Source organism: Perognathus longimembris, chromosome 10 (assembly GCF_023159225.1).
Source record: "Perognathus longimembris pacificus isolate PPM17 chromosome 10, ASM2315922v1, whole genome shotgun sequence".
In the NCBI taxonomy this organism is placed as follows: Eukaryota; Metazoa; Chordata; class Mammalia; order Rodentia; family Heteromyidae; genus Perognathus; species Perognathus longimembris.
In genome coordinates this window covers 51916289-51932713 of record NC_063170.1, presented here as the reverse complement: position 1 = coordinate 51932713, position 16425 = coordinate 51916289, and the positions used below count along the sequence as shown (strand labels likewise).

The window sequence follows — 16425 nt, the reverse complement described above, 5'->3', positions numbered from 1 at the left end:
TGGATAATAATGTCATCTGTAATTCCTTGTGGTACTGCTTGGCTCATTTAGATGCTGATAATATCATCCGATCCTGGAGTGGCTTTTCTCTATTGGAACTGGCATTTCAAAGTTAATGTGATTTTAATCGGTGCTAAAAACCCTTTAGAATGTCACTGGCTGGTGAAGTATATATAGTAAAGCTACCTATTCAGTACTCTGACGAATAGTTTCAGTACTCTGACAAATAGTTTAAGATTATGCTTGCCGGTCTCTCTCCCTCTCTTCCTGCTTTTTGTACCAGTTCTGGACTTTGACTTAGGGCCTGGGTGCTGCCCCTGGGCTTTTCTGCTCAAAGCTAGTGATGGTCTACTTGAGCCACAACTTCATTTCCAGCGTGCACACACATGCTGGGGTGTGTGTGTAATTAACTGAAGGTAAGAGTCTCATAGATTTTCCTGCCTAGGCTGGCTTCAAGCTATAATCCTCAGATTTCAGCCTCCTGAGTTGCTGGGATTACAGACATGAGCTTCCTTGTTTCTGTCTCTATTAAAAGGCATAAAAATTATTATTATTATTATTATTAATTATTATTATTATTATTGCCAGTCCCAGTGCTTGGACTCAAGGCCTGAACACTGTCCCTAGCTTCTTTTTGCTCAAGGCTAGCACTCTACCACTTGAGCCACAGCACCACTTTTGGCTTTTTCTGTTTATAAGGTGCTGAGGAATCAAACCCAGGGCTTCATGTATGTGGAGGCGGCAAGCACTCTACCACTATGCCATATTCTCAGCCTACTATACAAATTCTTAAAATGAATATTCTGAATATTAACAGGCATCCAACCACAGAAGAAAACCAATGGAAAACAGGGATCTCATGAAAACACGAATATCTGATATAGCAAGAATTCTTGGGAGATGAGTAGCCTTAGTCACTTCCTACCTGTAGTTAATGGGAGAGACTGTTAGGAAGTATGTGAAAGAGCTGCCATTCTACCATTCAAAAATAAAGATAATTGAACAAAATACATCTAGCAATCTTTCAGATTACTGAAGTATTTTGGACCTGGTTACCAAAGCATCAGACTCAGTCTATATATCACATATGCAGCTCACAACTGTGTTAAGGATCCAGAGAAGGCTGCTTGGTTAGGTCCGGTCCTAGAACATGTACAGTGCCTAAACACCTGTCCCTTCACAGGGTCTGGTCCTGCTATGTCTCCTGTTGCTCTCCTGCACAGCCTGCAAAATGCTACCCAATAGTGAAAAGACTTGCTAATAACAGATGCCAGACCTCTTCAATAGATTTTCAAGGTCCCTGCCTGTCTTCTACCAGTTCCCTTTTCAATCTTAGGATGGTTTTAAATCCAGTCCTTTCAGAAACACTGATTTCCTGCTCTTTGCTTTATTGGCATTTCTCTTGCTAAGAGGGGCTTTTCTTTTCCAGGTCCATCTATGTTTATCGAAAATGACTTTGCTTTCCCCTTCCAGAAAATCAGTCAAATTTTGGAAGGTACAACACAGTACCTATCATCCTACAGTGGGGTCTATAACTTCCAATTATATTTTTATGTACATTTTTTGTTAGTACACCTTTCCCCATTTTTAACTGTGTCTTAAACAACCATGATTTTTCTCTCTTCACAGTAATCGTTCAAAATGGTTTCCTTTATAATATTCAGGTCCGAAGTGGTATTTGGTCACAGTGGCTCAGCAAACTACACAGGGTTAATTTTTTGACTTCTTGCAGGCAGCATCCTTTATATACAGCCTTACCTCTGTCCAGGGACTCTCGTGACATGTTCATTCTCTGTTCATTCATTACACAGAGTGATTGTGGCCACAAGTCCCTCAGCGTATTGGGCTCAGGTGGACAAAGCTTTGTTCTTTTGATTTAGGATGAGCAACCAGCCCAAATCTACCTCAGCTGATTAACTGCAAGAACGGCCATCCCCCAAAGGATTGGTCAAGGGGCCATGGACTTATAGTCTCATTTCTGCACCCAGGCTTTAAACTTCTGAGTCTTCCAAACGCTATCTATTGATTGTGTGGATCCATGAAGCTTCCGAGCTCTCCTCTTTTGCTTTCACTACCTTTTAGGAAGCCTTCTGCCATTATGATTGGGGTACAGGGTAGGCTAAGACAAAGGTTGCTAATCTATTAAAACTATCCTGGAAAGTCACTCCATGGGAAGGAGCGTAAAGCCTATGAGCTGATGGATAGAGGTGTCGCATGTCATGACACCACCCTGATTGCAGAAGCTTTCCGAAGTAAGAGATAGGCTTGATGTAGCCAGCTTTTCACAATTTATCAGAACAGGACAAAAATGCTGGCTTTCAGCGTGACCTCGAGATAAATACTCAAAGCCAGCATGGCTTTTCTCATTCCCCCCACTCCCAAGGGTTCTGAAAATGTGACATACATTCACTGTAAGTTTTTATTTCCATCATTTTAAGGCCAGATTGGGTAAGGGGAAGGCTCCCTGAAATAGCTAACTGAAATTCAAGGGTGCCCTTTCTCCTCTGCTTTTTACCAGCTGCTATTTAATACAGTTGCTTCATCTCTCCACAATGTCTATTGCCTATTAAGAGGTATTTCTTTATATTCTAAAGATCATTACTTTGATTTATTGTAGGTTTCTAATCACACATTGAGTAAGATTTCTACATACCAGATTCTGGCTGAGGGAGGATCTATACAAGAAAGGTCATGTGACAGCACCTAGTACTCGCACAGTGGGGGCTCCTTATTCTGATTCTCTTTTCTTTTTTGCCAGAGGCACAAATGCATTAGTTGCTGGTAACTTTGGTTATCTGTCCTGACTTCAGCTCACGTCTGGATGGCATCCAGAAACTATGGGGGTTCAGGTTAGATAGCCTTCATCTTAAGTTCTTAACTCTCCTATAATAATAAAGCAGTTATTTTGATTACCTTTATTGTTATATACAATGTCTTTTGTGTTTTTTGTCTGTATAGCTGGTTATGGTCTCTGTTTATAATAGTCACAATAATTTCTTATGTAGAGTATTACCAGCTTTTCCCATTTAGCAGTTGCCAAAAGAGAATAATGTTTCTCTTTTAAAATACTTCAGATTCCTACCAAATCAGATGATGACAACATTGGTGAACTTTTGTCCTGTCTTGTTCTTCCCTTTATGTCGCTACTTTACTGTTCTTCTTAAAAGAAAGGAAATTCTTCCTGTTCTGAATAGCTTCAATTTTAGTAATTCAATCCAGGAAAGATTGTGAAATGACTGAAGAATGTGTGATTCCTGTCTACCCTCTCCATTCCGCCTCCCACACGTACTGGCTGATAATATTTATGCTACAAAGTTCAGTGGAGGTGATTAAAGCCACGGTATTGTTATTACTTTTCTGATAGAAATAAGGTACAGAAATGCGCAGGATTTGTTAACAGGCATGTTTTTGATGCAGCTAAGCCCATTTTTAAGTCAGCTCCAGTTTACAGAGGTGTAGCTGATTATTTTGAATAATTAAATGGTGTCAAAACCAGCTGTGATGAATAGCACTGGGGTCTCAAATCATACATAATTGAGAAACCGGAGTTGCATTTGATCATCCTGATCAAATTCTGCTCTCTAGAGGATAAATGTTTGTCGTGAATACCGTCAACATTGTTAAATGCTTCAATATTCTTGCTCAGTCATCCAGCCAACAGTCAATTGAACTAAATCACCCCACCGCCACATACATTTGCTGTCCTCATGAATACAAAACGTTTGACTTAAACCATGTTCTTTGTCATTGGATAGGCACCTTTTTGGGTCAGCATATAATAGCATCATTAAATACTTGACATGCTTTTGTTTGTTCCATGAAACACAGCACTGTGGAATAAATCAGTCTTTTCTCTCTCTCACTTCTGTCCTACTCACTAAAAATAAATAAATAAATAAAAGCCCAACAGAAAAATGAATCACAACAAAAACTAAGAGAAAGATTTAATTTAAAATGACTTGTCAATATAATTGCATTTCTGATGGCCTTTAGGGATTCTACATTTGCATACAAACAGGAGATTCAGGGTCCTATTTTTATTTCTTATTGTTCAGGCCAGATAATTGTGCCTCCCAGCTGTCTGGCGGCCTCCATCATTCCCAGTGCTTACCTTCCATGACTTTATTTAAACCCCATAACCCACTAGGTACGAGGAGGTGGGCAGGTTCCATCCTCTTCATTTCCATTTTAACAGGAAAGGAGAAGGAGAAAGGGACCCCCGCCTTACCCACAAAGCTAGAAGACAGCTGAGCTGCCATGACAACTTGGCCTCTGCGGTACAACTCTTGCTGCCAGGGATGTGCCTTAGTGAAGCGCCTCAGTGAAGAAAAGGGCAGTCTGTTTAATAGCTCCTCATTGACACCCTGTCACTGCTGAACTGGCACAGAACCGGGAGCTGGCAGGGTGGTGCCTGCTCCTCTCCACCTTGTTTCCGACACACCAGTTCTTAAACTCCGGAAGACTGTGTGTTAACCCATGTCTTCTCTCCAAGGATTAATAAATCACAACAACAACAACCAATCAATGATTTGCTTGCTTCTTAATAATTAACCTGGCACTTTCAAGGATGTTTATCTTTTTTTATTTTTTTTGCTAACAATTTGGGGATGGGGGTGACATTAGCACCCTTTTTAAAAATGAGGAAACTGGGAATGGGAGATGAAGCCATTGGCTCCATCCATGATGAAGCACACTGCTGGGGGAGCCAGCACCCAAGTGCTTCAGACGCCAAACCTGCTGTCTCCACGATACCATGTGCATCCCAGAAATGACACAGAATCAGGGCGCTCTGCATCGCGACTGTCGCCCTCACTTAGAATTAATGGGAAGAAAGAACCAGAAGAAAAAAATAATCTTCACAAGCTGGCCTCTTCTCTACCACCACTGAGTTTCATCTTTCAGCTAAGCCCTCGTTTAGAACAATTGCAATCAACTTCGTTTTCAGCTTATTTGGTTGAGGATAGAATGCTGTCAAAAAGCACTGGGATGCACTGTAAACTGCTTTGCCTAAATGGCACCTCCCTTGTACAACTACTTAAAGGTAATAAATCATTAATGAAAAGAAAAAGGGAAAACTAGACGTTGTTTTCCAGTTTTCCCAGTTACTATTTTGTTATGCTTAGATTCAGTTCAAGTTTACAAAAAAAGAAAACCCCCAAACAACAACAAAAACAAAAACAAAACCTCCTTATAAAATGAGTTGGGTTTCTTGAAATTAATTTCAGTTTTGAAACATACCTCAAAATCCTCAGAGAATCCATGCTGGTTATTAGAATACAGCTCACTGATGTGTTTAACAAACTGTTTGACAGGAATGGCTTCCATGTCATCTGGGGAAATAAAATGATATTCAAAGTCACACAGAATACTTCCATAACACAAATGATTATGAAAAAGCAAACTGTCCATATTTCCTTAGTGTAGACAAGTATTTCATTTCTGTAAAGAAGGATATAATTCTATCGCCTGAAATCAACATCCTGAAGAAAACTCTGAGGATTTATTTTACATTAGAATCTCATTAGGACTTTGAACTGCCTAGAAGCCAGGTTAAAGAGGGTGTTTTCAAAAACGTACACTCAGACTTCCCTTTACTTTGTATACTCTGGCTAATTACATAATCAAGCTACCACATTTTAAACTAAGTCTGAGTTTACCAAGACTAGTTATTTGCTAAAACACTGCATCTTAACCTGAGCTTTTTTGTTTGTTTTTTTTAAAGAAACTGCTATTCAGTAGGGAACTTGGAGCATATAAGTATTATTTCCAGCCTTTGAATTCTATATGATCTTTTAGTATACAGTTTGATGCCCCTGTACTAGCTGGCTCTGCATACAATGCCATCTATCGTTAAGTGTTTGGAATTTTAGTTCAAGACAGCTGTGTCTACATGATGCCAGATAATCAGTTTGATGGAATTAATTGGATTTATTTATTTTTTGGTGTTGACAGACTAGGTATAGATTCAGGATGCTTCCACATTCCCCCACTTATTGTAGTACAGTCACTTCTGAAGGACATTTTTTTTTCCAGCTTATGGGCCCAAAGCTTATGTACAAGGCTGTGTCCAATCCTTGATTACTGCTGCAAAACTGCCACACCCATTGCACTCGAGTTCCAGACCTTCTCCCCCTCGACCCTCCCCCGCAAATATTTCCTTTTAAAAATACCCTGCTGAATTTGAGATAAACAACAGACATGACATTTACTTTATTCAGAGTGAAAGATCTTTGGCAAACGCACAAACATCTAAACTGCCACAGATGCTTTTCTTAGCAAAGGGTATGAAGATCTGTATGTGTAAATGAGGTCCTACTTTGGCAAGCATTTTATAGATTCAGGCCTGACAATCTGATTTCTCTTCATCTGGTGACAGTTAGCATTGACTCTGTCATTCCTTCTCTCCTTTCGAGAGAGCAAAGCTCTAGGGTGGCTTTTTGCATCTATTGACATTTTCAAACTTGAATCATTCTTAGGCAGAAAATAGCGTATCTTATACTTTGTTTAGGAAAGGTAATTTCTATGTCCACAATCCAAGTGGTTTCAGCACTGACACATTGCTTATCATGAAGGTGGTACTCTGTAAGCACAAACGCTCTCTGTGTGAACAATTAAAGTTCTACTCATTTTAATAGGCGACCTTATGAAAAAAATTGCCAAGTTATTTACAAATATTTCAAGATTGAAGATGTTCATGAATATGCAATCACTTTGTACACCCAAGAAATCTATAGCTCCCATGATGTAACCAGCATTAACAAACTCAGCCGAGCCAAAAATGTTTCCCCAGAATATTTAGAAGAATACACAGTTCAAGAAAAATTTTCCAGAATTATGCAATCACTTAAAATGTTTAGATTTCTACAATAATGAATGAGTGGCAGAGAATGGGTCCCAAGCTAAGGTAAAGAAAGGGTTAATGTGCTTAGAGCTGGGAATTCTCCTGTCCATAGGAAAGGGCATCTTGGGCTATGGAGGGAGAGGAGATAAAATCCAATGCCACAGAAACCTTAGTATACTGGCCATAGATAGCAGTTACCTCTTATTCATTTATTGTAGCTTGCAAGGGCAGAGTAACCCAGTTCATAATGTAATAGGCAAAGGGCAATATTAACACTCTCATGATAGTTTAGAATTCCCAACTGCTCTGAAAACTGACAGTGCCATCATGATGGACATTGAACTTCAGGTTCAAAATAAGAAAAGTCATGTCAACTTCAGATATTTTCCTCTGTAACCTTAAGGATGATTATGACTGCAAGTTTCTAAAAGAAAAGGCATGGCATTTTGAAGTTCATAGCCCATCACAAGTCATTCCAGGAAATGCTTTCCTGCTCATAGTTTATTATTACTATTTTTTCCTGCAAAGTGCTCAACTATCATATCCAAGCTAATGTCACACATGCCCAGCAATCAGTCTGTCTGCTATCCCAGAGCTAGATGCAACAGAAATCCTGCAGAACTCAATGAGATAATCACGGAAATAGATGACTCACTAGTCTCTTGCATTTGCATCTTTATCCAAACAAGTCTAGCCACACCCTCTGAGTTTGTAGATACCAACAGGAATGTTGTAATACTACCAGACAGGCAGATGCTCACTGAGGTGCAGGGTGACACCCACTAGCTACCCCGATTGCTGATTACTTGTCTTTCACTCAGATAAATAGTGGAGCAGTCATTAATTTATTTCCTGTATCTTAAGATGACTAGAAGTGCTGTTCAGTATTCATACAATTTTCTACAGAGTCTCTTAATGAGCTAGGTGATGATAAAATTAACTAAACAGGAGACCGTCATTTCGTACAACATCGTAGAACTTGATCTGCTATTTTTATCTGGACAGGTCCCTATGTGTTTTAAGAAAATGTCCATCATTACTATGTTATTGCCAGCTAAGTGTCTGAGTTTCATTATGGATTACAGCATAGGACTTAGTGCCTAGGTATACTTTATGTGTATTTAACATGAACTCAAAGGAAAGTTACAAATAGATAAAACAAGTTTTGAAAGATAACTGAAGGTTGGATGACAAAAGGCATTAAAATCTCATCTCAAAGAAGCACTAATACTTTTGGTTTATCAGGCAAATCACACTTGAGATTTCTCTACTCATATATGTTAAATTTTCTTTCTCTTAATTTCAATGAAAATCTGAGAGAACAAGTTAACTTTCTTGTTGCCATCTTTGGTTTGATATTAGACAGGAAAAAGCAGAGCCAATGCTTTGATTGTACCTTACAGGGAGGAGCTGCACAACAGGCTAGCTAGCATCTATATTCTGCCCTCCCTCAGCCTAAGCGCCCTTAGAACTGTGGGTCTGTTATTCTGTTTGCCTCCACTGATGAGGACCTATAGATCAGGCATTTAGAGGTAATGGTGGGAGCAGAGATCGAATCAGACTGCGTAGCACTGAGACCTTCCCTCACTTGGATTCCCTTTATCTGCGAAATGGAAAAAAAAAAATGACACCAAGCTCACAGAGGTATGAAAACCAAACCAGGATCTTATAAGCGTGCTGGTTATTTAACAAGTATGAGACAACAGAGATTTGTTGCTAAGTATTATTTCCTTTCCTTGCATGTCCCTAGGATCCTAGGGGGCTATGATTCCTACCATTTTATACACAGGACACTCTGGCTAAGACAGACTATGGGACTTGCCAAAGGCTCAGGGTCTCTATCTAATACCAGGATGAGGCTGACACCAGAGACTAGGCTCTTCCGTACTGGGTTGCTTTCCTAGAAAGACACACAAAAGAAGTGTTTCCAATAGTGGCAGGGTTGAAATAATATGCTTTGTGGTAGGTTTCTGTTATTCATAACATTTTCAACAGTAGAACAGTCAGTCACCTTGAGGATGCCAGATAAATGCTGTGTGGAAGTACTGACTTGCCTGCGTGCGTGAGATGATGGTTTGGTTGGTTTTATGTCTAAGAAAAGGTCCCCTTTTGTTTACCTGGGAAATGAGATGTTACACACACACACACACACACACACACACACACACACACACACACACACACACACACAGCGGGGGGGGGGAGAGAGACAGAGACAGAGACAGAGAGAGAAATTTCAAAGGTCCCTGTACCAATCCCTGAAAAAGCACTTAATCTTTAGCAGATCTCTTAACCTTATCCTAAATTCCAAATTCCAACCAAATCTGACTGTGAACAGGGAGATGCCACAATGGCCTACTCTGGAACTTGGCTCCAGAGAATACTGTTCTGACCTTCTTTCTACGCCCCCACCCCCAGTCAGATTCCACCAGCAGGGCCATCATCAGCTATGCTTAAGCACACCTCCAGTGGAAGGACTTTTTTCTCCTTTCCTAGAGGCCAAGTTCAGGCCTCTGTGCTGGGTAACACCTCTGTGTCAATGTAGGGAGATAAAGGAAAAATAATGAAACAAAAGAACTTTATCAAGATTTTAGTTCCTATGTGAGGATATAACAAATAGATTTTTACTTAAACTATATCCTTAGGTTACTAGAAGTGTTGTGGAGATTGGAAAATTTTATTTCCTGACTTAAAAAAAGAAAAATCACTTATTTTTTCATTTATGGCACAAAGAAGTTAATGAAGAAAAAGGCTTCATTATAGTCAAAAGACCAGTGAATCTCCTTTGGAGATAATCTCTATATAAATAAAATATGCCAACAAGGTTGGTTTAAGCCCAAGGGTTTTAAGCTGTATGTTTAAAACCCCCTTTTATGCAGGAACCCCACTGAAGCCAATGACCTTCAAATTATTAAGATGTACTTTAACGGATGGAAAGGCATGAATCATTTCTGGATTAGCTACTGGTTAGCAGCAGCATTTTGTTTTTTAATGCTCTTACTAGAAAGTTAAGATTTTCTAATTCCCAGAGAAAAACATTTGTAAGGACATTTGTGTTGGACAAGTTGCACATTTTGGGTTCTATAAACAGATGATCTCAGGAGCTAAGGTCTGATTTCACAGTGTTTCTATATGCTGAATGTCTGAAACAATGATATAAGCAAATAGGTCATCTCAGAGTTATATTTGCTTGTTTTATCATTCTTTTACCTTTATTAATCAGTGCAATCAAAATACTATTCAACTTTGTTGTTTCAGAAGAATATACGTAGACTCACTAGTAGAGTACTAGCCTAGTAGGCCCTGGGTTTGATTTCCCAGCATGACAAAGAGATAAAAGAAAGTGAGGAGGGAAGGGGAAAAGAGGGAAAGGGAAGGAAGGGGTGGGGAGGGAAGAGAAAGGGGGGGGGAGGGGAATATTCCCAGATCACTACATTTTAAAATATATCCATCAATGTTAAGAGTAATATGGATTTAGCTAGGTGTGGTGATACACACCTGCAATCCCAGCACTTGGGAGGCTAAAGCCTGGCCACACGGGGTGGCCCTGTCTCAAAAAAGAAAAGGGAGAAAAAACAAGTAATAGGGATTTTAAAGACATAACTCTGACTGACAGCTTGGTTACTATACTTGAGCCTCACACAGTAAACAATGGGAAACCAGTAACTGTGGAGCATCTGATTTTGAAAATCCACTAGAGGAAAAAAATAGTCAAAGTCTATGTTTAACTGAAACCCTTTGTACAACTACTTTAAGACTATATATATGTGTGTGTGTGTGTGTGTGTATTTATGTATGTATATATATATATATATATATAAAATCAAAGTTCCTTTCACTCAAAGTTCACATTTTAACTTAGTAGTTTTCTACCCTGCTTTCCCCATTCATCATCATTACAGAGCAATCACTATAATTCAAAAATCTTCCCAGTGAGAGAATTAATGTCCCTCAGTGGATGAATGGATCAAGAGAATGTGGCATATATACACAATGGAATTCTACTCATCCATCAGAAGAATGGTATTGTACTATTCATAAGGAAATAGAAAGACATGGGAAAAAATTACATTAGTGAAGTAAGCCAGAGCCTAAGAAACACAGGCTGCATACTTTCCCTCATTTGTGGTAACTAGGATTTGTCTATAAATCTATAAATAAGCACACTGAATGATTTGGATATTGAAGCATATCTATATATAAAGAGAATTAATGTCACTTTCATGGTAACTGAAAGCTAACCTTGGGAGCACTTTTTCATTTTGGATATTCTTTTTTATTTTGCCAATCCTGGTGCTTGAACTTAGGGCCTGGGCATGGTCACTGACCTTCTTTTGCTCAAGAGTAGCAGCACTCTGCCACTTGAGCCACAGCGCCATTTCTAGCCTTTTCTGATTATGTGGTACTGATGAACCCAACTCAGGTTTTCATGCATGCTAGGCAAGCACTCTACCACTAAGCCACATTCCCAGCCTCACATTGGATACTCTTGTGTTATGAGTTCATTCTTATGTCCCTAACCCTACCCATAAAAATTTTGGTGCTCAGCACTGCCAGATTTTACCTCAGGGTAAATGAGACCAGTTTTTAAAAAAATCTTTCTTAAAATACTGTTCTCTACAGGGTTAAGAGTAATGAATGGCTGAGGCCTGTAATCTCAGCTAAAGCAAAAAGTTTGGGAGAGGGGCTGGGAATATGGTCTAGTAGTAGAGAGCTTGCCTTGCATACACGAAGCAATGGGTTTGAGTCCTCAGCACCACAGATATAGAAATGGCCAGAAGTGATGCTGTGGCTCATGTGGTAGAGTGCTAGCCTTGAACAAACAAAAGCTAGGGACAGTGCTCAGGCCCTGAGTTCAAGCCCCAGAACTGGGAAAGACAATTTAGGGAGAACCCATACACTGGGCATGGTAACACAAGCCTGACATCCCAGCTAAATAGAAGACCATAGATAGAGGAGGACCATATGAAGCCGCATGGGCAAAAACATGAGACCTTACCTGAAAAATAGCAAAAGCCAAAAAAGGTAAGGGTGTGGTTCAAGTGATAGAGTACCTGCTTGGCAAGCATGTACTGTGAGTTCAAATTCTAGTACCACAGAAAAGACTGTCTTCACTATATTAAAACATAAGATCACATTAAAGATCCTATAAACATATTTCCATTGGAATCAGTAAAAGAGATTGCTTGAAATTCTTCAAAAATGTCTTTAAGGTAAGCTTTTGAGAGTCGCCCACTAAATGAGCATCGCTGCCTAAGGAATTTAACTAAAGCTTTCCTTTCTTATTTGTCCATTATGTTATACTTCTTGCCTTATGACATTTAGGCCTTTCATTCTCACAGATGTGTTACAACTCATCAAGAATACACTTCCCACCTATAACACAATTTCTGGATTCCACTTTGGCTTTGGGATTTAAATGTCAGACCTGTAGACTGGTATGGTGGTATTTGCCTGAAGCCTAGCACTTGACAGGTAGCAGGTTTTGGCCAACTGAAAGTTCTAATCCTCCCCCCATCCCAATCCCCGAAGGCAGTGTAAGGTGAGCCCCACTCTGTGAGTGTGGATCTGTGTTAGGGAGAATGGGACTCTGAGAACCAGGAAAATGCTCTCCCTTCCATGGAGGCTGAGATTACTAATGCCATGGCGGGAGAAGACAGATCCTAGCAGCATACACTTTGGCCTTCACTTAGGGTTTCCAAAACATTTCTCCATGTTACCTCATGTGGACTTTACAAGTGGCTTAAGTGTCAAGGAAGACAGACCTCCTATACACTCAAAAAATGAAGGCTTGAGCTGGGTGCTGACAGCTCGTCCCTGAAATCCTAGCTACTTAAGAGGCTGAGATTTGAGAATCAGCCTGGGTAGAGAATTCCATGAGACCTTATCTCTGATGAACCACTAGAAAACTGGAAGTGTGGCTCAAAGTGGTAAGAGTTCTAGTCTTGAGCACAGGGACAATGCCTAGGCACTAGGTTCAAGTCCCACAACTGATAAAAACAAAACAAAACAAAACTAAGGCTCAGGGAGGCCAATCAGTGACACTCCTCCCCCATCCCCCCCCCCCCCAAATCATGGTACCACCAGGGGGAGAGCACAGGTTTACTGGTTTCTAATCCAGGAGCAAAGGAAAACAAAAACAAAAAATAGCTCAAGAAGCATTTCAGCATTTATCTTTTTAAAGATGAATTTGAACTGAACAGCTACCCAGCAACTGTGTTAGATGAGTAGAGGAAGGAGAGGCAGACTCCCAGGAATTTCTCAGTGATCAACATATATTCTGGGTGCTGCAAGAGGAAAGTGAGGATATTGGTGCTACTGTTCAAGAGCGAAACAACCTGTCCCATGGTGATCAAGCCTGATGATTCCTGCTTCTCCTCTCACAAGAAGCATTCAATCTATTTCCACCAAGGATAAAAGTCAATGGAGCGCAACACATGGCAACAAAAACCTAGCCCCATGTTTATGGCAATCCTCTGGCAGTACAGAATGATCCCACAGGAATGAAGGAAACTCTTCTGTTATCTTTGTTGAGTCTGTGAAGCTTTAGAAAAGCTGACTAGAATGGATGGGACAGAGCCAACTGTGGTAATATCTAGTGACCCACCTCATGGACACAAAGTGACAATTAAATCCCTAAGCATAACCACTCAGTAACACTGCAAAAAACAACAAACATTCCTTTTGTTTCTTCCAAAATGACTTTACCACTGAGCTTGACAGCTATATGGCCTTTTAAGAATGTTAAGGAAGTTTTGCTGACAGTCACTGAAGTATGCATCCACTCATCAAACAGTTAAAGAATGCCTACTAAGTGTCTGGTATTATTCTACGATTAGGAACACATCTGCTTGACCTCATGAATCTGTCATTCTAGTGGGAAGTGACAATAAGCAAGTAAAATCCATTTGTTGGTAAGAATATGTAAAGAAAATGAGGCAGACAAGTGGGGTGAGGACGTATGAGTATGGAGGTGGTGGCATTATATATATATAAAAGTAATGCCTTAGTATACAAAAGATCAATTAATGTCCAGATGGTAAATATCTAATTATAAATATCCAGAAGCTAGAAATGAAATATAGCAGTACAGAGGTCAAATCTGATCAAAAGCAATACAATGGCGGGTGACATCTTCATATCCCACATTGAATGTCATAACTAGTAACTCACTGGTGCACTTCTAAATATCTCTAGTATTTGCTGAGGTTCCTTACAGTGTATTCTACTAATTCCTAACACTCAGCAATTTACTGTTTGCCTGAGGATAAATGAAATACACCCTAGAGCAATAACATATCCATCCCCAGACTAACACTGTGACCAAAACATCCATAATGAAGACCAATCACTATCAAAGAGAGGATTCTTAGAAGAAAACTTAACTTACTTTTAGAAACATACCACAAGTTGTGATGAACATGTTAACACAAAATGGTTTATACAAATGCATTTTAGTTTAAGTAGATGACACATTCTTTGTATGTTGTTTTCATTTTTCTATTATATTCTATGCTATTATATATACATATACACACACATACATACACACACATATGCTATGTTAACCCACTTATTTGTTCCTCTGAAGAAGATCACATTACTTTGAAGATAGGCAAAGATGCAAAGATTTCACCCAAGTGCCCTTAATCTAGGATCTCCTAGATTGAGGAAGCATTAAGAAAAAACTTTTACAGAAATAATATTTCATCATAGTTATCACATAAAACAGAACAAAAGAGAAAAGAAACCCCTGCACGTCATCAATGCCTCTTACTTACCTGGAATAGGAATGATAGGAATACTTTCATTGGGGACCACGCGAGGTGAACTGCTATCTTCCACATAGAAATGGGCAGTCTGAAAACATTTTCTGTGCGGAAAATAAAACATGCAAACAGTGAGACCAGAGAGAGACTTTGCCTGAGTTCATCATTTTCCAATTCTCTTTTCACCAGGTTCCCCAGCGTTGAAAGACCACAGAGCACCAAGGTAGAGCCATTAGAGGAAGACAGGGATACAGCAATGTGCCTGCACAGGAAGCCAGAATGACTAATGAATACCCAGCTCATAGCACTGAACCCCTCAAATAAGTAAGAACTTATCACAGACAGAGAAAACACCTCTGGAAGAAACTAGGATTTCCCCCCTGCCACCACACACAGTATTTCTACTTCTGAAAGGTTACAAAGAAATCCCTTTCTATTCTATACCCTAGCACCAAGTTTAGAACGACACCTTGAACCCCTCGAATGGAGTCATCAAGCAGCCAATAGTCCAACTATACAACAGTTGTTACATTGTCAGTGTTTAGCCAAGGTACCTGAAGCCTCAGATTGCATTCTCCATAAAGAGGGGGTGAAGGAACTTCCAGAGGGGCAAGCATGCCCCTTTGCCAGACAAGATCTAAACCAAGAACAGGTGACCTCAAGTGTCATCTGCTTGGTTTTGGTTTGGTTTGGGTTTTACCTGTACTTCAAGCAAAGCAGGGAGCACACACTGGTCATCATAGGAAAGGCAGTGGACAAAAAGAGCCATCGGCAGCTCACTCAGCCTCTGCCTACTGAATCTGGCCGGCCCTCAGCTCTCCAGCATCCACGTCACTGCTCATTGCAGCCCTAATGAGCTGCCGGAAGCACAGGCTGAATATTTAATGAGGCCGCTCAGCATGAATGGCTATTGTGACCAGAGAAGGGTCCCTGTTCATGTGGCAGAGGGGCCTTACAATAGCTGGCCCAACTGCTGGGTCTTTTAGCTAAGCAGGCAGCATCCTTCTGGTGTTGTGTGTCACTGGGCTGTGCCACTCCTCTGCCATCTCTCTCACTAAGCAACGTGTACACACAGTGCAGCCTGGAATTCTAGCTACTGTTTTGCTTATTGTGTCCAAAGTGTCCTGGGATCTTTCTAGGAAGCAAAAAAAAAAGGGGGGGGGGGCAATTGGAGGGTTAGAGGGAAAATCAGGTTCCTCTGTATATAAACCAAAGAAGATCAGTGGGGTAATGGGGAGACAGCAAAGTTATATGGTTTTCTGTCATCACTTTCTATAATGCAACGATTACCAAATGCCATGGCAGTGGTCACAGGTCACAGGAGCAGGTGCTTTACTTTAGGCAGTTCCAGTTGTCACACAGAAAGCAGCTCCCTCTGGCATGTGTGGGCATGGCTCTAGAATCAATCTGGCTTGGCCCTCTATACCAATGTGGGGTCCTGAATGAACAGAAATGACTCCAACTCTTGGCACATGTCTCACAACACTGAAAAAATGTTGCTATGAATTGTCTGATATTTGTAATATAATAAAAGAAGGCTCATGACTTTCATAGATTCTTTTACCTATGTTGTGTGTGTGTGGGGATAGTTAGCATCAGTTACTTATATAACTGATGTGAAATGCATGTACAATTCTGGAACTCTGAGTCTCACCACAGCTACTAAGTGTACAATGATGGAAACCCAGCTGAAAACACAGGATTTTTATATTTGAGGTAACAGCCCTATTTCTAAACTGGAACTTTCCTCTGTAAGCACAATTTCTACAATGTAACCAAGTTAAAACAACAGGACATGGACTTCACAAGTGAGCT

General features: G+C 40.2%; 1 protein-coding gene across 3 annotated transcripts in view; it reads right to left on the bottom strand.

Moving 5' to 3' along the window:
• Ptprg (protein tyrosine phosphatase receptor type G) overlaps positions 1-16425 on the bottom strand; it is a 670876-nt gene that overhangs the window by 35942 nt on the left and 618509 nt on the right. For all 3 annotated transcript variants that reach the window (XM_048356066.1, XM_048356067.1, XM_048356068.1), the window contains 2 exons: positions 14623-14714; positions 5239-5330 (listed from right to left, as the gene is read on the bottom strand). In XM_048356066.1, the coding sequence (XP_048212023.1) occupies positions 5239-5330; positions 14623-14714 (184 nt within the window). The remainder of the gene's footprint in view (positions 1-5238; positions 5331-14622; positions 14715-16425) is intronic.